Genomic DNA, 26,057 nt, shown 5'->3' with positions numbered 1-26,057 from the left:
TTTTAGAAGAGGTCATTTCAATCACTCAGAAGAAAGCTAAGATCAAACTTTGATCTCAGGGGCACACATAAGTGACTTGAAATGTATAACATAAAAAAACCAACCCTATGTAAGGTTTTACTTTTGTAAAACAGTATGGAATAGAATAATATCTTTACATTTGTGTTGCTTAGATTTTATAATTAGACTGTTATAGTTTGTACTTTCATCAATTCAGTAAATCAACAATTAGGCACCTAAGTGATCTTACATTTGAATTGCAGCAAGGAGCTTGCAAGAAAGATTAGTCCATCACCCTAGGTTCCTAAATCCAGATGATCTACCTGACTAAAGGAACTGCTTATTAATAAGACAATTAGCTGGATAATAATGACAGTTGTTGCCCTTGTTTCATACTCATTAGCCTCAGCTTCTCTTTCCAAAAACAGAGAGGGTTGAGATAATAATCCTAAACTGGAAATAATAATTTTTCACCCAACATGAGGCCAAAGTACGCAGGAAGGCCAGTGGTAAAGAACAATAAGATACTGGCAGTTCTGTTCAAGTGTCCTAAGCTTTCAGACAGGAATTTTTGCTCATGGGGAAATTCTCATAATTACAGCAGTGGGAAGAAACTGTCAGTAACACTACTGTCTACTCATGTAAAACTTGGAAAAGAGGAAACGATTCACTGCAAACCAACAGTAGTCTTTTTGTGAAAAGCAGAGGAAATGGGAAAACTTTTGGAACAAATCCCAGCTAAAATTCAGTAAATCCAACTGCGCATACAAATAATGGCAAATTATGCCATTAATGGCAAAAAATGGCAAATCAATGCACAATCCTAAATCTGTTTTCTTTTAGAAACACTACATAGAATTTAATCAAATTCTATGGAGTTGAGCATAGCTCAAGGCCCTGAATCTTGTCCGCTCTTCTGTCAGAAATGATAGCCACACAGAATTCTGCTTTCAGTGAAAGAAATGGTCTTGGATTCAAATGCAGCGGAAGTTAACATTAAGTTAAGATCTCAGTCTATATAATATTCACTCTCAAAAAGACAAATCCTTAGTGAGAATTTTTCAGCCCTCATTTCCATCTTAGCACAGAAATGCAGGAAAGTAACTAATTTTTCATCTTAGGGAAATGGAGGATACAAATAAAAGGCAAGTGTTGAGGAACTAACAGGGAACTACATTTTTAATCTGGAGCAGTGAATCAGGAACAGGTGAGTGAAAGGACTTTAGAAAGTTAAAATCCAGCTACAGAGTATACCACAAATCTCTGAATGGTCTTCAGACTTTAAAAAGTCTTAAACTAGTTCTGCATGTTTCTGAAACACACAGGAGTCTGTTGTGAGGCAGAACATACTGCTGAGTGCCCCAATGGAGCCAGGCACTTTCCTACCGATATCTGTCACTATTCCTGGATGAACCCTTCCACTGCCTCATTACAATGGACTCCAAGGCTTATTCTCCAGATAAGTGAAGCTTTTGATTCTATTATATCCTGCACGAGACTGAGGAACCATGAAATTGCCACAGAGAGCTAGATAAACTGCTCCTAAAAAAGTAGATGTCTGGATAAGGATCGAGAGCAACTTCACGCTATCTCAGACAGGCAACCATCAGTGCAAGGAACTTGGTTAAAGCACTCAGTCCTGAGGAGAGTACAGAGAACAGTTCTACACAGTGGCAAAGTTCCTTACACATCACAACCCCGGGACACTCTCTGCGGAAATGGCTGAATGGTTATCATGAATATAGACACCCATCCTCAGGCACCATGAGAAGAAATGAGTTTTGAGAGTTCTAGCCGGTATTGTGAAGGGAAGGCGTGTTTTCTTCTCAGCTGTGTGGGAACTTACTGAGAAAACAAGGGAGGACAAGTATTTGAACAGGAAGCACAGACATTGCCTTCTTTGCTGCAGCCTTTGTTTTATGAAGACTGTTTGAAGTGTTTTATCATCTTTCTAAGAATTTTGGACACACACATAAAAGGGCAACGTCTTTAAAAGGTAACCAGTGACACAGCTACTGGCAAAGAGAAATCGCGAAAGTAATTTTTTCATTGACATCTACATGAAACAAGTAAGACATAAGTAAAATTATTGTACAAGTTAAATTCACAGGAGTTAAGAGTGAGCACTGTGGAAGTAAAGCATAGTGCTGAGTACGCTGTGGTCTCCAGAGACCACATACAGACCACAGAGTAGTCAGCATTATGCAGTACTCAGAGCACCACAAAACATTTGTATATGACTTGTATGATAAAATGTGGAGGGACTGGTTTTGTTTTTCCAGTAGCTAGGGAAAGTGTGACTACGTTCAAGGAATAAGGATTAAACATTCGCAAGGAAGCCCTTGTGACACAAGTGAGAGTAACTTCAGTTCTCCACAAGATGAGTGAAAATAGCCACTGTTAAAATTCCTCTTGTGTCAGGACTGTGATAGGGGAGGGGTTAGACACTGCAGGCAGACTGCCTGTTTGTTATTCAGAGGTTGTACTGCGTTGTTCCTTATTTAAAGTTGCAGTCTGTTACTTTTACCAGACAGCTCTGTTTTGCTTTTACTGCCTGTCACTGTGTGGCATCAATAAGATTTCATTCTAATTTGAATGTCAATTTAACGTTAAATACTACTGACATGACAGCACAAAGCACTGGCATCTTTATACCAGAATGGCCAAATCTTCTAACTGAGCAATGAACAGGAAATGTAGGTCCAGCTGTGGGAATGCCTATGGCTACATCTTCTCTTCCCCACAAAAACTAGATGTATCTCAGGGAGAAAAGTTATAACTAGACAGTGGAAAAAAAAAATCCCCAAATTATAAAACTGAAATTATGAAAGAAGAACGGACATTTTCTCAACCGAAAAAAAGTAACCATCACAAGAGTCAGTTGCGGCTACGACACGTATAAACTTATATTTTTACATGCAGATATCTATTGATGTCCTCTACTATTAGGGAATTAAAGCCATCTTAAAAGTCCTGTTTTGTTCCCTGGATTTTACAAACACTTCCCATTGGGGAGGGATGCAAAGAAAAACTTTGCTATTTCAGCAAGCTCTGTTTGAGATGAGTAAGAAATAACATAAAAGAAAATTTGTAGGACTTTGGCTTCATTCTTAAAACTAAAATAATCCACTAACTTCTCATATTGGAATATCCTCTTACTTCCTATGTCGTCGTGTAACCCCAGCTGGCAGCTAGGACCATGCAGCTGCTTGCGCAGCTCTCCCCCTTCCGCCAAGAAGGGCAGGGAGAAGGAGAAAAGGAGAGGAAAGGGAAAGAAAAAAAACCTCATGTGTTGAGATAAAGACGGTTTAATAGAACAATAACAGAAAAGAAAATTATTAATAATTATTATTATTATTAACAATAAAAACAGCAACAACAACAATAATAATAATAACACCAGTCACTCTCACCACCTGGTGGACTGTATCTTTCCAAGCACTGATCACGGATTCCTGTCCCCTAGCCAACCCCCATTTATATACTGAGCATGTCATCTATGCTACAGAATACTTCACTGGCCATTCCATCGTTCTGTCTATGCTCCTTCTCAGCTTCTATGGGAAGCTGAAGAGTCCTTGAAAAGTATAAACATTGCCTAGCAACAAATAAAATACTATGCGTTATTAACATTCCTTTCACAGCAATCACTAGAAAGGAAATTAACTCTTTCCCAGCTGAAACCAGGACACATTTGTATATAAAAGACATTTAAGACGGAATAATCTATTGAAACCTGAGATCATCCTCAGGTAAAAAAATTAGTCCTATGAAGCTTATGTTGTCATTTCCTCAGCACTGAGTTATGAATGTTCACAGCCATTCCCTCTGACACCAGTGCAGAGGTACTATATGTGGAACCAGACATTTATTCATCCTAACACATTTTCACCCTAGCTTTAAGGAAGTGGCTTTATACCAACTTGTTTTACACAAAGTACACAAGTGTTCTTCTTTATTCCTCTTGGTTTTTTCTTCCCTGGTAAACTCAGATTCAGCTATCGCTCAAATTACAATTTCATTGACTCATTCATATATACTTACCCCACTGATCTCAGGCTAAAATATTAACAAAATGTTACTGTCTCCATTTTTCTGAAGCAATTTCCTCAAATATAATCACTATAATTTTAGTCCTCAGTCAAAATATTCCTTAGCTTCTCAAAACAGTTAAATTGAGAAAAAGTACAGATTTTTTCATGACCCTTTCCAGTGTAAAGTTCTTTCTACCCATTCTGCTAAATCTGCTTCCTTGAAACCGTCTTGTAGTTACAGATCAAAGAATAAAATGACTATAATTTCTAGCTTCCACTCAGTATTGTTCTTACCCTGAAGCAATTTCCTGTACAGCAGATTTCAATAGAACTTGAATCCCTTATAGATTTCGTTTTAATATCTGCTTATATTCTGATTTCTACAATTTATACAAACCACTCAGATTCTGAGTGTATAGAATTTTCTTTTATTATGTCAGTAATGAGATCCTGAAAACAGAAATAAAATTTTCTTTATCCACACTTGTGTTCTCATGGATCACTAGCTTTTTCTTCTGTCATATTTGTAAATTTAACATCATCTACAGAATTCACAATGTTAAAAAAGATGGAAGGGCACAGAACTGAAATAGTAACCTTTTAAGTTAGTCTCTATAATAGTATATTGCAATGGTTCTAAAATTCAAGCTTCAAAGCTGCACTAATCTTAATTTCAATAGCATTAATGGGAAGAAAAGTACTAAAAAGACCAACAATTAAGGGCAGTTGATGTATCCCTTGTGGGCAGCAAGAACTCATCAATGAGATAGGGAACAACCAAAACTGATTTACCACTAGATTTATTACACCATCATTTCTAGCTATTTCTAACAGTCTTATGATATTCATTATTAATTTCATTCACTCCAGCATACATATTTCTCCTTTGCTTTCAGTGAGATCACATTTTAACACCCTTTTATCTTTTTTCTTTGTTTTAGTAATTTTAAAGTATCTGGTATTAGATTTCAATCTGAAAAATGAATAAATAAATTGCAAAGTAATCTTTCAGGGAAGTTAATTCCAGCTGTAAACTACAACTTGGTTAATCCAAACAGATAATTATCATTTTGTGTTTGATATGTTTACCAAATGCAAAATGGACACATTTGTTTAGTAACTGCATTGGAACTGCACCAAAAACTCCGATCCCATCAAATAATGACTTTAAATTTCTGCTATATCTAATTTTTAAAATATTGCTAGGATTTAACTCCTTCAGAAAAAAAACCAAACAGTTAGCACTGCATCCAATTTTCTAAGCATTGCAAAAGAATGCATCTTCTCCTCGTACCAATTTATAAATGATGAAAAATCCCACACTGAAATGTTTGGAAATAACATACAACATATTTTCTTGTTACAGTTTACAGAAGTCACCTGGTTAGAAGGTCACTGTCTCAAAGTGTATTGTCTTGAATTTGGACTCCTAAAAGTACATGTGAAAAGTAAGGAATTAGACTGTATTTACAAATGAGGACTGCCTCATGTGAGAGCAGGCAGGAGGAAAAGTCATAACAGATAAACATTTCAACCTGAACTGACGCAAATTTATCCTATGATATACTAAAAAAAGAACAACATTATGACGACATAGGAAAGTAAGTTTTGCCTCTGTACACAGTATTGTTAAGATTATTGTTAGAAGACTGAGTCAAATTCTGTCTACACACTTCAGAAAATGTGAAAATACTTGGAAGTATTGAAAACAGAGATTCAAAACTAATCGAACAGCTAGGAAAAAAGCCTTAAGTCACAAATTATATGTTAAGTTACATAGAAAAATCTGGTACGGGAGAGTAAATCTTATGAGAATTGCAAATGGAAGTGTAATAAAATCAAGCTATTGGATGCAGAAATTAAGCAAAATTCCATCTTTAAATAAAATACTATTTCTAAATGGTTGGTAGAACTTATCACTGTAGCAGGATTTGAAGGGAACTGGTTCAGGTCCCTTGAAATCAGAGCCCTTAAAATAAGATTATTTTCAAAACAAATGTTTTGTTCCTATTTTCAAAGAAAAAATTCTGCAGTCTCTCTAGGCAAGTCAGAGTAGATTTGCCTAGTAATTCTTTCTGCATTTTGAAACATAAAATGATATACATAAAAAAATACTATCTAGACTTAAAAAAAAAAAAAGAAAAAATATAAAAGAAGAAATCACAAATACATCTCATCTAGCCAAAGAAACCTTCCTTTCCTTTATGGTTCTCTAAGAAAAAAAGGCTAAAGGTAGGATGATAAGATTTCAGATTTACCAGGAACAGCAGAAAGACAGAAGGGAAAGTGAACGATTTCTGCTTACTCCACAGCTGGTTCCAATCCAAAGGGAAACCAGCAGAAGGACTAGAAAGAGTATGACTCTATTTCTGTGACATAGTATGATTTGGTGCTCTGGTCTGCAGGATTCAACAGGAGCTCATGGAAGCTGATGTTAAAGGCAATAAGTTGGAGGCAAAGGGTACTTGGAGATTCCTTGAAACCTGGGCAAAGTATCTGTTCATGTATGTTGGGAACAAACTAGTTATCCTCAAAATTATCCCCCCTAAAAGACTCATTCTTTTGCCAGCTAAATTACTCAAATTAATTACATGCAAACTGTGGGACAAGTGCATTGTTCATCAAAACTTGTTCACTCAGCATACTCTACTCTGATCTGACAAGCAGTTGGGACAGATAAGAGTGTGCAACCAGGCACACTGTATTTTTTTTATTCTTATTTGTACTCTTTATTTTTCCTAATTTGACTGCAGGGATTGAATGTTCCATTTTTAAAACCTGGCTCTGAATAAGTTTTCTGCTGCAGTATAACACTAACATGCTATTATGTGTTATTCAACCCACATATGTCACAATTCACTCTTTTTTAAACCTCACTGCTAAATCTTCAAAATAATAATGCTTTCTAAATTTATAAAGTTACAATTTTCATTTTAGTAATGGTCTTACTAATTACTAACACCTATCCAGCCATGTAGGCAATTAAAATTAAGCCTGCTCATCACAGTACATTCTAGGAAATTATCTTCACCATTTCATGAGAAATCACTGCAGCTGAGAAATACATATTTCCCCACAGAACAGTCAATCCGACCACATTTGCGACCTACTTACTTGTGTAAGTGAGCTGAAATCCTTGGTCAGTATCAGATCCATTGGTATTAAACTCTATCCACAAATGGTTAGAGGTGCTATTAAGGATAACTCCCATCATGTCATTTTTGGTGAAGGCTCCCAGAGAGCGTGAAGAGCTGTCTTTTCCATCATACACCTTGTAGAAGTAAAATAATAGTATGAAATTGGACATTAAGTCTAAGTATTTGAAAAACATTAGTTTATCTTTATACAATACTTCCAAATTTAGCTATGTATGGCCAATAGTTTCTCCAAAAAGTTAATGTTTCCATTTTGTGAGGCATATATCAGTTGGTTATGCAGTTTAGTGAAATATAAAATATTCTGTCACCCTTAAGGTGCTTTATAGTCTTCTTTCCTTTTCAGTATTGTGAGCTCATCTTGAATGAAATTAATATTTATACATCACTTTTATCTTTTGAGGTTTCATAAGCTCAGATTAACTTTCGCAATTATTCACAAAGGCTAACAGAAGTATACTTTCTGAAATCACCATTGAAGTAAGGCTGTAAGAGGTAAACCCCATTCTACTCTATTCTCTCCTGTCTGGAGATATCAACAGCAGAACTGAGGTATTAAAGTCGATCTGTCACTTTTTATTTCATACTCTGAGCCTGCAGTATTTTTTGATTTACTCTAGGTTTTAACAAAGAAAGATAGGTCTTCAAAAATATAAGTGAGTATTTCCAAACTAAGTGTAGTGAGGTTTTTATTCACCATGTTACTGTATTGAAAATTTCAAAGGAAGACAAAATCAACAGTACTAACCTCTGTGATTTTTCATCCTAGAATTAATAAGAATGTCCTTTTGATTGTTCACCAATACAGGACAAGTACAAAGAGTTAGTATTGGCTAGAGGGTGAAAAATTATTTTTGCTTATCGTAAAGCCTTGAAAGCCATCAAGTGCCAAAATAGTCTTCTATGGGTTTTTTTGGTCTCAAGATTAATTAAAAAAAAAGCTATTTTTTTCTTTACATTAAATAAATTATCTGTACTTTCTCATGGAAAAATAGGCAAATTTGGAGTGTGTTTCATACTTTGAAAACGTATACCATACATCATGTGAATGTTTATACAAAATCAAGTAATGAATCTGAGCAGCTGGTTTCTAATATGAAGTAAAAGATAATTACCCTGATCTCATACGTCCTAGAGTGACTGTAGATAAATAGTTCAAAAGCTACAATTTCAGTAAATATCTTTAATTAAAAAAAAAATATCTCTAAGGATCTTCACCTCTCCATTCTCAGACCTTGTGGTACAGTGAGGATTTATAGTGATTCCAGCCAAAAGTAGGCAGTGACCCATTTAACAATCTAAATTGCTACATTTGAGTCACAGAAACTACTTCCTGTTTGAATGTACAGTTAGATCTACTAATGAAATTTAGAAGTGCATCTTCTGAGAGGACAGGCCATGGAATACATTTATGGATGATGACAAACAGTTAAAAGCAGAGCTGTTTTCTCAGTGATGAAAATACCAGCATACTATCAATATTCGTGAATGTCCTGAAAGTACCTCATTCATCTCAAGTACCAACATTAAAAAAAGAAAATAATAAAAGCAACATGCATAAATATTTTTTTAAGATAAAAGCATAAATACAGTTTAATAATCATATACAGATATAAATAATGACCTTCCCTAAAAGAAGCTTTTGAAAATAACATATTATGCTATCCATTAGTAGAACAATACATCGTGCCCTTATTACTAAGGCAAAGATTGTCTTAAATCAGGGCACATAGATGAGCTATCGGAAGACACAATCAATTATATTTAAGATTCGTGTGAGCACTAACACATACTTAATGTCTGCCTCTTGGCAGAAATATGACTTTAAGCTGTGCTGAGTATCTGAAAAAAATGCCTCCAAGTTTCTACCATTGTCCTGGGCCAGAACTACAGATCACTTTCATGGACTGATTCCACTTTATTTTACAGAGCTGGAAATCTCTTGTACAAAATAAATAAGCATTCGTTCACCATAAGATTTATTTTTTAATAACATTCTGCTCATACATATTATGCAAAAAGCACAGATACATTTTACTTGGTTTGAGAGATATTACTTTGAATGGAATTATCTACTTTTAATTGTCATTAACAAAAAATGCTATGTTAAAATAAAAGTGATTTTTATTCTTATTTAAAAGAAAAAAATAACAGCTAATTACTACAGTTGTCGCTTAGACATCCTGTTCCAACAGTATTCTACTTCACTGACTTTTACAGATACTCTTGCTACCTGAGGATCAGCAAGTTAAATAATAGTATCTCTCAAGATGAATCCAGACACAAATGAAAACATTGGTTTATGAAATAAAAATGAGATAAGAAGGATCACGTAATAAAAAGAAAAAAGCTGTAAAAAAAGCCGTGACAATTTTTAACAGGTGACACTTGTCCGCCTATTGTTAACATTACAGACGTAACTAGGTACACGTCTACTCTAGTAATTGAAACCATGTTAGTGAACAAATATAAACATTGAATTTCCATTGCCTATACTGATAACTTCTTTGAACCATTCTGGGAAAGAAAATGCATCTTCCCTAACAATTCTTGGTTGTGGGTGGGCCACAGACCCATTCACAATAGGCAGCTTGTGTAAACGTTGTGTTCTGTCATATGTGACTGCCTCCAGAGCAAGAGAACATGTTTAATACACTAGTCTAGGCATTGTAGCTATTAACTAATATAAACTGCATACATTTAACTTACTTAGGAGAACCCTAAATAATAATAATTCACATGCTACAATTACTAAGCATTATTTTCTCTGTCATGAAGAAATAAGGAAGGTCTATTTGGTCAAACAGATGAATGACATGAAACTACATTCTGGTTTTCCTCTTACTTCTAACAAACTTACGGTGATTGCATTATAAAGATTTCACCATAAGTAGAAATTTCAAGTGACACTTAAAGGGAGATGTTAGTGAGTGAGAAAGCATAAGCTTTAAAATAAACAGATAATCCAAGTACTCAGTTTTGCCATATGCCTCAAAATGGTATTCTGTTTCTGTTTCTTTACTTGAATTCAGACTTCCTTCTCACTAATTCTAATTCAAACTTTGCCACAGCTATAGAAAGCTTTCTCCGTGACTTACAGTCATTAACCTGCATGTATTCTCCTTGAAATCATTAGCTTTGACCCTTCCTCATGTGCACTGTCTTACTGATGTCAGAAATAGCCTTGCAAAGTATTTGTAATTCCCTATGCACCACAGCCTCAATATTCCCCCTTGTGCCAACAGTAAACCTAGTTGAATATATACAGCTGAAGGTCGTTCATATTTTCAAAGCAAGTAAACAGTGCCAGAGTAGGAATCCATTCACCACCACTACACTGCCTACATAGTATTTATTGTCAGTACATCCCTGGCACACATTTAATGCAGACCTACTAACACCCTCACAAATCTTTCCTGAGAAAGCATTAATCCAGGAGCTGCATAGGCCAGGGCCTGAGAGACAGTTTGAGTGAGCCACCGTGTTTTGTAAAATTGTAGAGTTTAACGTTATGGATGTAAGTCAACCTAACGTTTGTGAGGAACTAAAAGGGAAGTGCTTTACTGCTGGGATTAAAATATGCAGGTGAGATAAAAGGACAGTGCTACGATTATTCATGAGGCGAAATGCTCTAGTAACGGTGCTAATGTATCTGCACCTGCTGTGGGTATGTGAAAACAGACTCACCTGAAGGAGAAGGCTTGATTTTCTTAAACTCCAGTTCCTCGTTATGACAGTAAAAAGAAATTACTTACAACTAAACGTGGCAATTTTCCTTAATTGCAGAGATCTTTATGGCATAAAATCATCCCAAAGGGAAATGCTTTTAAAATATTGCTTTGATAGTTTGAGAGATAATTCCTGTATAGTTTCCTGACATTGCTACGCATATTCCTATATATATTCCCAAATATTTTCATTCAGTCTTCATGGAATTCCTAGTGATCCTACCTCAAACAAATAGTGATATTATACAGTTCATAAGACATTTGTGGTGGGTTGATCTTGGTGTTACCAGGATTGCTTCTCACACCTTTTTTTCCTCATTACTGTTTCTCACACAGTGCTGCACAGCATTTTTTACCCTTTCTTAAATACGCTTTCTACAAGATGGCTGCGGGGCTCAGCCGGGCCCTGCGGGGGGTGGGTCGGAGCCGGCTGGAACCGGCTGTGTCTGGCCTGAGGCAGCCCCGGCCTCTCCTCACAGAGGCCGCCCTGCAGCCCCCGCTGCTGGTGCCTGGGCACTGGCACCCAATGTAACTTTACATATATACATATTTTCTTTAAAACCACTTTGGTTTTAATGCCCTATATTTCAGCATGAGGTTTATAAATATTCTAAGCCTTAGTGCATCCCTTGCAAGCTGCCTGTAAGGCAGTCTTGGGGCTTTCTTCCACGCAGACACAAGATAGAAGGCTGATGTTCATAACATATTTTGCTCATATTTAGGGTACAGACAGGAAAGAAAGCAAACTTCAGAAATCCACAGCCCTGCCAAAGCTGTGGGAAGGGTGAGCCTCTGGAGAGTGTCTTAATTTCCCAACTGCACAGATTGTAGATCTGGTGAGAGCACAGGAAAATTTATTTCTGTTTCACATGCTCAGATCTCCTTCCCATGCAAAACAGGACAGGAAAGGGAAGAGGGAGAAAAGAGTAGATAGTATATATTTGCTTAAAGTAAGCTATAACCGAAGCACGCAACCACAGTTAAGGAACAAATCTAAATCATTTTGGGGAAGTAAAATTAAAAAAAAATAAAATAACATAACAAAATAAATAGTAGTATCCACTAATTTAACCCATTACCAAAATTCAAAGACAACATGTCAGTAGCAGATGGAAGAGACAGCAAAGTGTGGTCTAACTTAATGCAACATCTGTGGATGTTGGGGAAGCATAAGGGCCAAGTTTGCATATTTTACCCAAATAAAATCACCTATCACTATTATCAGAGAAAGCACACTGAGCTTGACGGACCACTTGGTTCAACTCGGCAAAGTAACTCTTATGTTTCTAAGATAACGTACATTGTTTTGGAAAACAAAAATTCTTCATGCTGGCTTCCTATGTGAGGTTCCTGAACTGTTCCCTGCTTTCATCTAGCAGATAGTAAATCACCACAAAGTGTCTTTCCAGTGGTAAGCAGGCAGTCAGTATCATCTCATGATGCATGGCAAGGCTGGAAAGAACGTTCTTTGAGTCTAGAAGAATATCTCCTATAGATTAACTAAAGAAATCAGAAGCTGTGTGGACAAGTTTAGAAAACTTGAATAATAGAGATACTTTAGCCACTGATATAAACAAAGCTGGGACACAACCCCAAACATTAATATTCAGTTGTACACTCTGATCAACCTCCGGCACATTTTCAGTCAAGATTTTGGCCTGCTCCTTTTGGCAGTCTTCCAGAGGATGCTTGGGTAAAGTGTTGGGGCTAGAACAAGGGCTGATTCCAATGGATATATGTATAAGGACATCCTGGCATGGGAGCAGAGAGGAAGTAGACTTTATTTTTTATAAATACATGTTATGGGGAGGCTATGGGGAAGAGAATTTGATTATATAACTGGAAGTTGTGCCGTGCCAGTTGCCCCAGAACCAGAGAACAAGCCTCGCAGTACAGACATCACCACAATTTTGCCTTTGCTTCCCATGGATCCTCAGGAGTATTGTGCTAACAGATCTATGAAAGAAGAAAGTATCTAACATTGCTCAGAACAGATTTCTCTCAGGCAAATCCTTCTTATATCTCCAGGGAATATCTCTAAGTATGCTTGACATTATTCATGACATGTTCTGAAGCATAATTGAGTTTCTTGAATGTTTGTTTAGGGCTTCCTAAGATTTTCTTTTGTTCAGGTAGTTTATTAAATTATTTATAAACTTGATATGTGCAAAGCTTTTGGGAGGCTTATGTACTGTATCCAAGCAGCTCAGTGGGCAATTAAGTTCCTCCCTGTCTGCTGCATCTGTTCAGTGCAAAAATACTTTGGGGAATCTGCACTGTCAGACCACGGAAGATGGGAGCAAAGGACAATATAGACCACATATTTTGCCCACCTACTCAATTCTCTTTGATCTAAACAGGAAACCATAGGCCAAGGTCTTGCAGTGTTTCAAACATGGTGGACACACAAGCACGGAGGCAATTATTATTGATTTTACGGGTAAAGATGAAAACAGAAAATGCTGTTCTTTTGATTGTAACTTTCTAATAGTTTGGGGGATTCTTAAAGTTTTGCTTATTTCATTGTCTAATCCAGTCTGTACTTGCTAAAAGAACATGAAAAACAAAAAATAGGTGAATGTCTAGATTAATAAAAACAATACTTAAAGAGAAGTCCTTTTTTTTTTTTTTCTCTCCCCACCTTCATCTTGTCTCTGAATGCCTTGTACTTTGCAGGAAATGTATAACTTCAAATTGAATTGTCCTGCTTATTTACATAAGGAGTCTCTTAAGATGGCAAAATGGATAAAGGTATGGCCATGAAAATTTGATCCATAACAATGATGTCTTAAACTCCTTGTGGGAAGCATTCAATGCAAATAAAAATAGTAAAATCAAGTTGGAAATGTAGACAGCAATTTCTAACATGTTAAACACGTTGCTGTGGGATCCCCAGACAGCAAGTTGCTAATTGAATCTTCAATACTTGGTGATTTGAAGTATCAATTAACTCTGTAAAATTTAGAGACATACATTTGAAAGAGTAATTTAATGTATGCTCAACACTTCAGATGAACGTCAGATGATTTTCAGTACATACAAGAATGCAGCAGCAATTATTAAGAAAAGACAGATTATGGCCATGCTGTGTAAAAGTACATTACATGTTCAAAATCTGTACATATTTAGGCCAAGTTTCAAAGGCTACCTACAACATAAGGAATGAAAACCACCTTCTGTAATTACAGTTTTAGTCAATATTACAACACTATATGTTAGCTAGCTTCTTTCTGTTCAAATGAGCAAAGTAATTAATTTAAAAAAAAAAACAGTTCTGTGCAAGACAAATAAAATAAGAAAATAAAAATGTACCACAAATGTACCAAAATTAAAACCTTTAAAAACTTTTTTAAGCAATTGCCATGCTACACCTACAAAGATTACTGCAAACAGAAAAGAATATAGGCAATTTGTATTCAAAATCCAAGTTAACATTTAAGGTTTTCTTTTCAGATTTTAACCCACTTCAAACGTAATTAAACACATAACGTCACCTATAGTTTCTTTGAATCTAGTATAAATAATTGAATCTAGTATAAAGAAAGTAATGCTATCCACATCGGATTCATTCATTTTGTATGAGAAAGTGAAACAAAAATAAAAATAATTGGTATTAAAAATGGAGCTGTTCATACAATGTGAATGTTGAGCATGGCAGAAAGTGAGATTGTCTTCTTACCTTAACAATATCTCCCTCACGCAGCTGAAAGCTCCTGGCTCTAAGATGAATCCCTTTTCCAGCCTCTGTTTCAATTTTATAGATACATTCATGGTTGTTGTCATAATTAGAAGGAAAATTTGGAGACAGCAATGTTCCTTCATTTCCAGAGACAGTTGCTCCACATTCAGCTAAAGAAAACAGACACATTGAAAAAAAAAAAAAAAATAGTAGTGAATTATCCATTTCAAGAAAACATGGGTTATTTACAGTAATATTTAGACTCTATGAAAACTCTAACGGGCAACCTAGGAAAAGTATGTTTCTGTCAGATTCGATCTGTAGAACAAACTCCTAGAAACCCTACCAAAATTGCTATCTCCTGCATTTCCCTGCGTACATTCATTAAGCGCACTTAGTGCTTTTATGTAATTCCCTTTACCTTCAATTCATCCCTTGGTCTTCCCATCAGACTAATTGATAATTCAGGTCAGCTGGTTTTCATAGAAATTGGATATTTTCTTGAAATATAGTTATTGTGGTAACATTTCAAATAAATATAACATTGATTTCACTTACTCCCCTGTTCAGCTTTCCAAATAAGTATTAGAAAAAGCAGACAATGAGCTGCTGAGATAAAAGAATCTGGCAATAAATCAAGAGCATTTGAATATTTTTTTTCTACACCAGGAATAAAAACTAAAAACCAAACAAACGTTTGCGGACATCAGTCAGGGCCAAGCAGACAGCTCCCTTCTTTTCTTACGGACAGGAGTAGATATTTTTGTCATTGCTCCCCAGTAAAGGAAACAATAAAGCGTAGGAATAGTGGTCTGTTCTGGCCCATGGGCTCAGTTTCAGTTCTGAATACAGACTAATAAGATTATTCCAAATGTTCAATATAAATTTCAGCACATAGAAAATAATATTGGTGTACTATTCAAACAAATATTTAATATTATGGATGAGACTGATATTTATATGTCATTGTTCTGTCTAAAGATAAAATATACGGTGTTAAATATAGATTTTGACCTAAACATTCTTCAGATCTCATTCAGTATTTGGTAAAATTCTGTATATGATAGGACGAGGGGCAATGGTTTTAAACTAGAGCAGGGTAGGTTTAGATTAGACATTAGGGAGAAGTTCTTTACAATGAGGGTGATCAGACACTGGAACAGGTTGCCCAGAGAGGAGTGCAGGCCCCATTCCTGGGGACATCCAAGGCCAGGCTTGATGAGGCTCTGAGCAACCTGATCTAGTTGACGATGTCCCTGCTTACTGCAGGGGGGTTGGACTAGATGACCTTTAAAGGTCCCTTCCAACCCAACACATTCTATATTAAAAAAACAAACAAAACAAAAAAGCCCAAAGAAAACCTGTTATGACAATTCATATATACATATACGTATATAATAAATTAATGTACGATTGTAAATCAACAGATATTTTTTATTGAAGATGTGATAGGTTTTTAAAAATACATGGTTTTTTTCCTATAAGTGTTAAATAGACTTCTAGGGTTCATAGGATATTAAGATATTAATTTTTGGAAGTCTGGGGGGTTTGCAATTTCAGGTAAAACTGAGTAGAGTTTAACAAGTATATATGTAAAGAATCATTTTGAAAACATAGTGTAAAAATAAACCAGAAAGATATATAAGAAAATAGTTAATTTAAACATATTTAGGGAGAAATGTATGGTTGATATTTACAAAAAAAAAATCTAAAAATTTTTATTTACATTTTCAAGGCCTTGACAGACATCATCAAATTTATGTGCTCCTTGCTTTTGAAAAGCCTAAAAACAGTGACATTTTCTGTTTTAGACCTCCTACCTTCAGCAAAACTGAAGAAAAAAAAGGAGGAGGAAGGAGAAGGAGCGGAAGGCAGGGAAGGGAAGAGGGGACGGAGGGGAGAAAGATGAAAGAGGGGAAGAAAGGAAGGGAGGAACGGGACAATCATAGTCTTATTCAGAGCCTTATTTCTACTCTACATTTGGGCTCTCCTTAGGCAAAATGAAGATGGAAATCACCAGTAAGCTGGATCAGGATCTTTGATTGGGCACATAAGTTAGATAGAGTTCATTTGCTATTTGAAAGTAGAGCTTTATGTTCTCCCTTTCCTTTGCCTACTTAGGTCCTGAGATGCATTATATTTAATAGGCAGAACAGTGTTGGGGAATAAGAACCCCTGCCGCCAAACTTCAGACAGCCAAACTCTTCCCTTGTTGGGGAGTGTGGGATGCACCAGGTATTTCTAACATGTTTGAAGTCACTTTACTTTGTCTAAATGTTTCTAAGAACCGTAGCAGACTGTCAAGTGAATTAGATTTTTATTCTGATACCTCTTTGGTAAAGGATCCGTCAAATATGTGATAATTGTTACAGATAGTTACATATACATACATATATACATATTTATTTGTGTGTTCATGTTCATATGTAGCTATTTTTGTCTTTGATAGGAAGAAAGTGGAACAAACTGAGTTTATAAAATGTAATTCAAAGCAATGCCAACATTAATGGCAGACGCGTTTAGACCCATACTACTCAATGGCTTCTTGTGTTTACACCAGTACTCTACACAAGCCTTCTGCAAACAAATGTTTGCCCAAGTAAAGATCCACGCAAAAATATCTATGTTCCCTTTGGCTGCAGTGGTATCTTGTTATCTACCTCCTTTAAAGAACTGGAAAATATAGAATTAAAATGCTGAAGAGAAGAAAATGTTATGGAAGCGAAGGTTTTTTTCTTACATAATGTTCATACAATATTCTACATTTTATTTCAGTTATTGAATGTAAACCACTAAGACAGATGCAGTAGTAGAAAAAGCGTACGATGAGCTTTCCATAATCTAGAACTGGTCAAATGTCCTATTCCAAGAAGCCTATGTTCCAAAGTTCAAAACCATGGCAACCTAAATCTGCAAATAAAAGTACTGATGGATAAGATCAGGGATAATGAGGGTTACAAACGAAAGTTAATATATTGCTACCATTCTAAAGTATACTACATCTTGCAAGAAGCAGACACACTTTCTGTTATGAACAATTAGTTATTTACTAAAATTCAATTACATAGCAAAATTCTTCAAACACAAGTTGGCACGCACACACCTCCAACCCATCCCGTACAACTATATTCCGTTTTCAATGCATACTACCACTTCTCAAATACCTTGCAAATATTTGACAGCTATGCAGTTTCCTCAGGCCCTATCATTCCCTTCATTATCGTGACAAAAGGTTGCTCATGTCCTCTCACCAGTCAAGTTTCCTAGCTCATCTCTTGTCAGTCAGTAAATCACTGACACAGCCCCAAGAAAGAGGTTCCTAAAGGAAAGCAAGCCCTTCTTTGTCAACTTCCCTCCCTCAGTAGGAAAATTACACAAAACATGTGACAGTTGAGGTTAAGGTTTTCTCGCTGCTTTTTGCTAATGTTAGGATATCAAGTTAAGGCCGTGTTTAATTAGCTCCCCCAATTTCTTGGCCTGGAGACTTAGGTGACTTTTTATCAGAGAAATGTTGGCCCCGTCCATGGAAAGATTCCTTTCTCTCCAGACCATGGGAGCTTTTGGAGATCTGGTGTCCTAACGCCTCATTTGTGATCAATGCCCAGATATACAAAGGACCTTATGCCCTAAGGACTTCAGTTGAGTATTTTCCTAATAGTTTATGCACACTGCAATCCAGAACTGCATAAGCTTCCTACACATAATGAGAATCTAGAAACTCAAAAGAGCAGCCATGAACAGCAATACTGAGTCTGGCCTTGTCAGCAGGAAGAGCTTATGCAGCCAAAGGCATCTCTCCCCTTCAAGGCCCTAATATTTTACTCAGCAGTATAGGAAATGTCATGGATTTTTTTCTTTAAAAATATCTGCAATAGCTGATACTGCTGCTGCTTTTTTTATACAGTAATTAACACATGCAGCCAGAATGCGTGACACCTAAATTCAATTCACTTTGCCTCTGAGAATTTAAACATGCACCTCCTGTGACTTCTGCTTCACATAAAGGGATTAGAAAATCAGTTAGTCACAAAGTGAGCAAATGTTGGCTAACCTCTTTAGCATAACAGGTAGGGCATTAAACAGGGGAGGAGGACACTTCTTCAAGGAAATTCATACACTAAACAGTTGGGAAATAAAATTCTGAAATAACCCATGAATCAGCATTCACTGTTACCATGTAAGTACCAAACTACTAGACTGGGAAAATATATTCATGTTCACTTCCATTTTCATCGCCTCCAATTAATCTCTAATTCTTTACGCAAAATGAAACAACAGCCTTTAGCCACATTGGCAAGATCATTCTGCTAGGAGGCATCAGATGTAATTTAAAATTCTTTTACAGAAACAAAGGAAATGAAGCCACATCTCTTACATTCTTGATAAAAGATCAAGCGATGAAATTTTGCATAAGGAAGTGATATGGGTCATCCGCCTATGGTAACTGAAAAATAAAAAAAACTAGCAACAACCCTTGAAAGATGTCATTCAATATTCCTTACCTAGCACATGTGCTCTTCGAGTATCTACGGCTTTCAGTACCTTAAGTTAAGCAGACAAATCTTATCATATGATCCTGAAAGAGCTCTTTAGTTCTTGGCTACAAAGGGCTTTCTTTTGCTCTTTGACGCCACTACTTTACTTCGATGCCTTCCCGATTTCTTCCAAGTTCCAGAGACCTGCGCTCATCTTGGGAGAATGATCTGTCTCCCCAGCCCCGAGAGATGAAAGAGAAAAGATTTCTCATGCCCCCTACAATAGAAAAAATCTTGTACCTGCTTGTATTTTCATTTATTAAATATAATTCACTGAATATTAACCATATGCACCCTTCCTCTGATAAAAATCATCTATATCAGTATTAGTCCCTACAAGTCTTCAAATTATGCAAACACTGACAGGCACGGAATTTGCCATGAGAAATAATCTTTACTGATCTTAAAGTAATTAAGATGTTGTTTTCATATTAAAAGGGTATGATTAATTGCAATTGGACTATAAATAAGAAGTGGGGATAATTTAAATATGAAACTTTATTGAGACTGTAAAATAATTTGATTCTAAACACTGCAATAGCACTAAACACTCACATGTTAAAACATCCTAGTTAATCTATCTCCCTAATTTGAAGAACTACAAAAGAACCAATCAGACATGAAAAAAAAATCCCAAATATATGTTTTTATTTTCATTGTAAAACATTAGATTTTAAGCATCTGCAACTTAAGAACAAGGGATACCTTTCTGATGTCCTCAGTGAATAGCTGTGCAACCTTAACTGAGGATGAGGAGCAAGGGATAGTGACCTTCTTTAAGAACACACCCTTATGTATGCAGGAAAATTGTGTTGTAACTGAGTTGTAATGCAAACTAGTTTAATGTAGCTAATTTAAATAAAAATGTGCTCATAGTGCTACAGAAGTTTGTGCTTTTGTTTCTAAATGAAGAATAAATTCTCTAAATCTCATCCCAAAACTCTTTCTACATAGTTTGGCTGTTAGTGCTTAAAAAATTTACTATCATCAAATCTAAATGGCTTGTTACATAGCTTAAACTAGCATGTACTAAACAAAATTTGTTCTGTAAATGTCTGCTACTTATGTGGTTCCAATTCAGATTCTTTCCTTCTCAAACGTGCCAAACTATGGAAGTCTGCCAAACCACAGCATCCAAAAGACAAGGTCCCTTGAACTCATCTTCTTTTAAAATAAAAAAAAAAAATCTATATGGTACTGGCTTTATGTTTCAAAAAGGTGGAAAGCGGATAAAAGCAGATTAATCTAATTTGCTATTATAACTTTTGAATCTAGTATGCTTTTTAAAGTTATTTTTATTTATTTATTATAAAATCGAATGTATCCACCTTAGAATTCAAAAAGCATACTCTTATTGAGTGTACTCCACCTATGTCCACATGTAAAAGGTTTTAGAGCAGGAACTATATGCTTTCGTTTCACTACAGTTTCTGAGACGTCTGTTATAACCTTGCTGAGGACTGCAGCAGACTGTAAAATGCTACCTTATCAAATTGTTCTTTTATTCCCTTGCAGTGAGAGCAATCTGTCTGGAACAGATCCTTGACCCCATTCTTTGTTCTTTTGCTTAATAAAGTCACTTAAATTCTATTTACATAAGTAACCTTTTTTCTTCTTCTTTCATTGTCTCACTTGAAATTGGATAAAAGGAAACTGCAGAGGGTAAATCTTTTGAAGATCATCAAACACTTCCTGAGTATGAACACAAACTCTACAAAACAAAGCAAATTCATGGATTCTTGAAATGCTTTGAAATATAGTTCATGTAAAATGTAGCGATAACTTTGTTTAATGGAAAAGTTTGCTTTATTATTTTTTCCCATACAACTTGCTAAAAGGTTTGACAGGGTTTTGAGCAGATCTCCAAAGGAGAGATCAAATAAAAGTAGTACGTCGTCAGTCTAGAGGTTTCTCTGCCACAAAGCACTCTACTGAGCGCAGAATATATTTTTTGTATTTACAAAATTGTGCAGGAGTTCATGAAATACGAGAAGCTGCTGAGCTCAAACAGTTGATAATTCTTTATGTTTCAGGGGGCCAATATTGTTAGCCAGTAGGATGGTCACGAAACATTAAAACAAGAGCAAAGGGGTCATGGACAAAGCTGAACCAGGCATCGTTTGCTTTGCCCTCACGTAATAGCAAAAACTTAGGGTTTCTCCACAGTCATTGACTGAGGGGTCTCTAAAGCTGAGCATGAGACTTCTGCAGAGCAGACACAATACACGACTGGACTCAAGCACAGCTTCTTGTACAAACTTGAATGCAGTGCAAGGAGATGAAGCTTCCTGCTAACTGGGATGCTGCATCAAGCCAAGGTGCACATGGAGTTTCCACAGAACCTCTGCTGCACAGTGCCTTAATCTTGGTAGTGTTAATGGTCCTTCATCTCCAATTCTGCAGCCAGCCCTTCACTTGAGAGCCTGTAACTTTTCACCTACACACTGCCAGGCTGCTGTGGCAGTGCCTTCACTCTGGTACCACAAGTGCTCTTGTCCTCATCTGGCACTGCTGAATTCAGAACTGCTATTATGCTGGTTTTCTCCTAAGAAGTCACTGCCGTTGATTCTTAAATCATACTGTTCTCACCCCACTTCTCACTCTTTTGCCTTGTAGCTTTTAGCCTGTAGCTCTACGCTAAGATTGCACCACTCCAAACCCGGTGGCTTTTAGCCTGTAGCTTCATAGTGGATTACAGCAGATAATGAGCAGATAACAGTTATTTTAATTCACAATAAACATTACACATGCACAAAGCTTAATTACTATTTAGTGTGCAGCACCCACACATGCTCCATTCAGTGCTAACAGGATCATAAGCTACCAATGAGGAGCTTTAGAAAGTCTGCATGAAAAATACAACTGCACTAAAGAGAAAGCAGGAAGATGTTAGGTTTTCTGTCATTACTATCATCATAATTGTCACCACCACCTTTACTGGAAAGATACTTGTCTGGGGACTCTCTCCTTCCTCTTCCCAGCTGATACCTGAGGAGTGCCTTTCCCTTTTTTCTCTCTCTCCTTCCCTTTTCCCCCTCCTTGTTTGCTTCTCTAAGATAGATTTCAAGTCAAAGTAGGTCATCAGCTATGGACTGCACTAATCAAGCATGTGCATGCAAGCTTCTCTCAACATTCTTTAAGCAACACCTGTACGATGACGGCAAGGTTAGAATATCTCACTGAAAACCTTACTGAAATACCTTGCTGAAAATAAACCTCTTATTCCACATTTTTGGTCCCATTCCATTGCAACAAATGATGGAGCAGGAAAGGAAGGACTGAACAGCAGGTAAAGCCTTTTCTGAGGTTTGCTTAATTAGTTTTGAATCCATATACTACTGACATAAAATACCGCTCAGGTTCTCAAAACAAATCCTATTATGTTAATTGGCCTCAGGGGATTATTGGCAGGATCCAAGGTGAGGGCAGTTTTTGGATTTAGTATATTTTTTGTTGAGGTGTTTTTGGAGATTTTTGTCTACTGTCTCTAGTATCTGATAATGAGCTATGAAGATAACAACCCTACATTATTTGTCTTATCAAGAAAAAAAATATTTAGCATATGCAACCTTAAAATGTAGAAAGAAGGCAAAAGGGTGACCTGAGACAATCATTATTCATTCTGACTACAGGTGATTAAAATTTCATACCAGGTCTCACGTTAAGGTGATTAAGGTCTCATACAAATCACTCCTTCTTTTCACTCTGAAAATACTCAGGGTGCTCACTATGCAACAGCTGAAATCTGTTAGTGTTTCCTGAATATTAAAGTTTCAGTTTTGAAATAGAGACAAGAAAAACCTGTAATTACTATATTGCATCGTATTTTTAAGATTCATATACAGTAAGACTAAAACACTAACTCAAACTAATCTTCAAATTTCTGTCAAACACTGACAGAAAAATGACAGATTAAAAAAACCCTTTCAATTGTGTTTACAAAAATTCCATGTTATAAGACAAAGAAATAGAAATTGTAAAAAAATCTATTAAATAACTTCATTAAATATGTTGTATGGAACAGAAAACAACCTAAAGATTTTTCCCAAATACAGCGTATCCTGGATACATGCACATCCTTATTACTGTGTGAAGATTCAGAGATTCAGCTACTGATGGTATATAAAATTTCTTGCTCGTGAGAAGCTCTTAAATGAGAGCTCTCTCTGCCTAAACAGTAGCTAAAAATGAATAGCAATGTTCAGACTTAGTTTGACTTCTCAGAGGTGAACTGAAATTCAAATTTTATGCTACAGAGAATTTAAAGAAAACAATGAATGCCAGATCTCAAGGGTCTCACAGAAATCTACAGTGCTATTCACGCTAACAAGGTTCCCACTTATGTTTCAATCTCAGTGGAAATTAACTCAATGCTACAACATGACAAAGTATATTAATTATAATTGATGATTTTGCAATGAATACTAACTAAACTATTAAAAAGAAACAACTTATTAAAGAGTGTCAGCAATTTATTGTAGCACCCTGTCATTAATTATTCATGTAGTATTTATTGTAACAACTGAACATGATAAATTAATGTGATATTAATGTGAATACCAGTGAACAATACCACGATGAAGATTTTACTCAAATACTGTATTAATGCACCATTAAAAAACAAGTGCCATGTAAAATTTAATAAAGGAAAAACACCGCTTAAACATGAAATAAAAACATTAAGTCATTGTTTCTTTTCAGCTTTATCCTTTAAGTTTTTCACAGCTTGCTTTAGGAACACTCCATACAGTTGAAATGACTAATGGGAGACAGGGAAGTAATGAAGGTTAAAACCCAACCCAAAACAAAGACACAAAAAGAACTGAAACCAAGTTTATTGTATTAATGCGTTATGCTTGAACTATATGCAATAATTACCATGAAAGGCTAGTTTGAACTGAATATAGTGTACAAATAATATTTTCATGATACATCCTAGGTAAAATTTATCACAGCTTCTTAAGAAGACAGTGAGCCGGGAAAACCCAGACAAGTAGACAGAAGCAGCATGCAAAGCATGCAAATCAGGTAAAAGAATAGAAATTAAGTTAAGACAGTCTCTGAAAGGAGAGTTGAAGAACTAATTCAAACTTTCCTTCTCATTATTATGTGATGTCCAAATGCCTAAATCCTGGACGAGGTGATCAAAGCGTTTAGTTACATGTCCTTGTGAACCATCTCTAATAATAAATAACCATCTCTAATGGTCTAAAATAACCATCTCTAATAACAAGGGTAGGTCTTCAGCTGAGTAGGGAGGCTAGGTAAAGGCCATTCACATTAGCGAAGACATTAAGGAGTTAAAAGAACATTATTAACAAATAGAACAAAATATTCACTTTTTTTGGTCTTGTAATCTTACTACTGCCTCAGTTTTGCAATTAATAACAGACAGAATTGGACGGAATAAGCTAAATTTATTATTTTGTACCTAAAACTGTCTTAGAGCAAAGACGTATCTTCTGTGATCTAATAAACATACATTTATTGTATAGTACCCCTTAGAGATCAACAAATCCAGCAGGTTGAACTAGCAATTTCTGAAATATCTTTTGAAAAGAGGAGGTACCTACACTTGGGCACTGTACCTTGCAATGCACTGTAAATGTCTCTCCACTCAGGTTTTTACCCATTGCCTTTGATAACCAGTGAACAGCACACCTTTCACAAGTTAGGAGGGAAAGAAAGGTCTCCCCTCTTTCAGAATTTCATCAGCCTATCAGAGTGCACCATAAAGAATACCAAAACTAGAAGGCCCATTCCTCATCTGTTAGAGGATCCCTGCAAATGATAAAGTCACGTTTCAAGAAGTACTTAGGAGATGAGTTAGGTGTACACCAGATGCATGCATTTGAAGCTGCAATCTAAACTCCCTCCTCTTCCTCACCCCCTCATCAGTTACGTATCTCTGGAAATGCTTCGTGTCATATTTCCACATTTGCAGAGACCCTGCTCCCCCCAAGCCTGAGAAGGTAGTTGCCACTGGTATCCAACAAAAGGAAGCAGAGCAGCATCTAACTCCTCTCAGTACTGCCAAAGCCATGCCAGACTGCAGAAGGGAACAGGAAATCCATGGGTTCAGGGACAGCAGTCTGCACTGCAGCATGACAGTGAAACCTCTGGACTACGGCACTGAGTTGGAAGAATGCATACATTGTGGGGAAGGGAAGTATTTTCTGGATTCAAGATCTATTTCTAATATTCATTGTGTTGGTTCATTGAATTGTTACATTCAGTCTTAAAAAAATACTTTTTAGGAATGCTTCTTCTCTTAACCTATGAGTCTTCCAATTCCTTTTTTAACAGTAGCACAACCCGCATACAGAGCAGTCGAAAGCTCCTGACTAGTTTGACATAAAGCAAACTGGAAAGTACGAAAAGTATGATTAAAAGAATAGCACAGGTTTGCTAGATAAGATCTAGGAAATCTGCCTTAGTAACAGACAAAATTGTGTGGTTTCTGTTTAAAAGGCAAATGAAGACCACGTGATAGCAGCCAAAACCTGACTGTGATGGTCTCCTTCAGGTGGACATTAGCCTCAGAATCAGGGACTTGAACAGACTAAGGAACTGTTCCACCTCATTCCTGGACCCGAGTACTCACCAAGCTTCTGAGATGGGCAGAGTTTTGGGGATATGCAGAACTGCACGACTGCCTAAGAGCTTTACTCTCGGATCTGAACTGTAGGGGGACCAACTCTCTAAAAGTTGGGCTTTGTCCTCAGGAAAAAGTAGTCAACTATGAAATGCAAATGAAACTGTGTAGTTATAGGTAGAGAAAAATGCTGGAAGGAAAAAGTGAGAAGAATAGCTATCCACACTCTTGGGCAATTTTGTTCACACAGCCATGAAATAAATATAAACGTATAGATACATTTGCAAGTCTTTTAAAGCAAGAGACATAATGGGAATAAATTACATATGTG

General features: G+C 36.2%; 1 protein-coding gene across 1 annotated transcript in view; it reads right to left on the bottom strand.

Annotated features, from left to right (window-relative positions):
- The window catches only part of CSMD1 (CUB and Sushi multiple domains 1), a 1,189,318-nt gene that overhangs the window by 232,572 nt on the left and 930,689 nt on the right, over window positions 1-26,057 (bottom strand). Inside the window, exons 22-23 of the mRNA XM_054196719.1 lie at window positions 14,597-14,766; window positions 7,149-7,305 (exon numbers count right to left, since the gene is read on the bottom strand). Of these exons, the coding sequence (XP_054052694.1) occupies window positions 7,149-7,305; window positions 14,597-14,766 (327 nt within the window). The remainder of the gene's footprint in view (window positions 1-7,148; window positions 7,306-14,596; window positions 14,767-26,057) is intronic.

The sequence above is a fragment of the Rissa tridactyla genome, chromosome 3, assembly GCF_028500815.1.
Source record: "Rissa tridactyla isolate bRisTri1 chromosome 3, bRisTri1.patW.cur.20221130, whole genome shotgun sequence".
Taxonomy (NCBI): Eukaryota; Metazoa; Chordata; class Aves; order Charadriiformes; family Laridae; genus Rissa; species Rissa tridactyla.
This window is presented reverse-complemented; position numbering and strand designations above follow the sequence as displayed.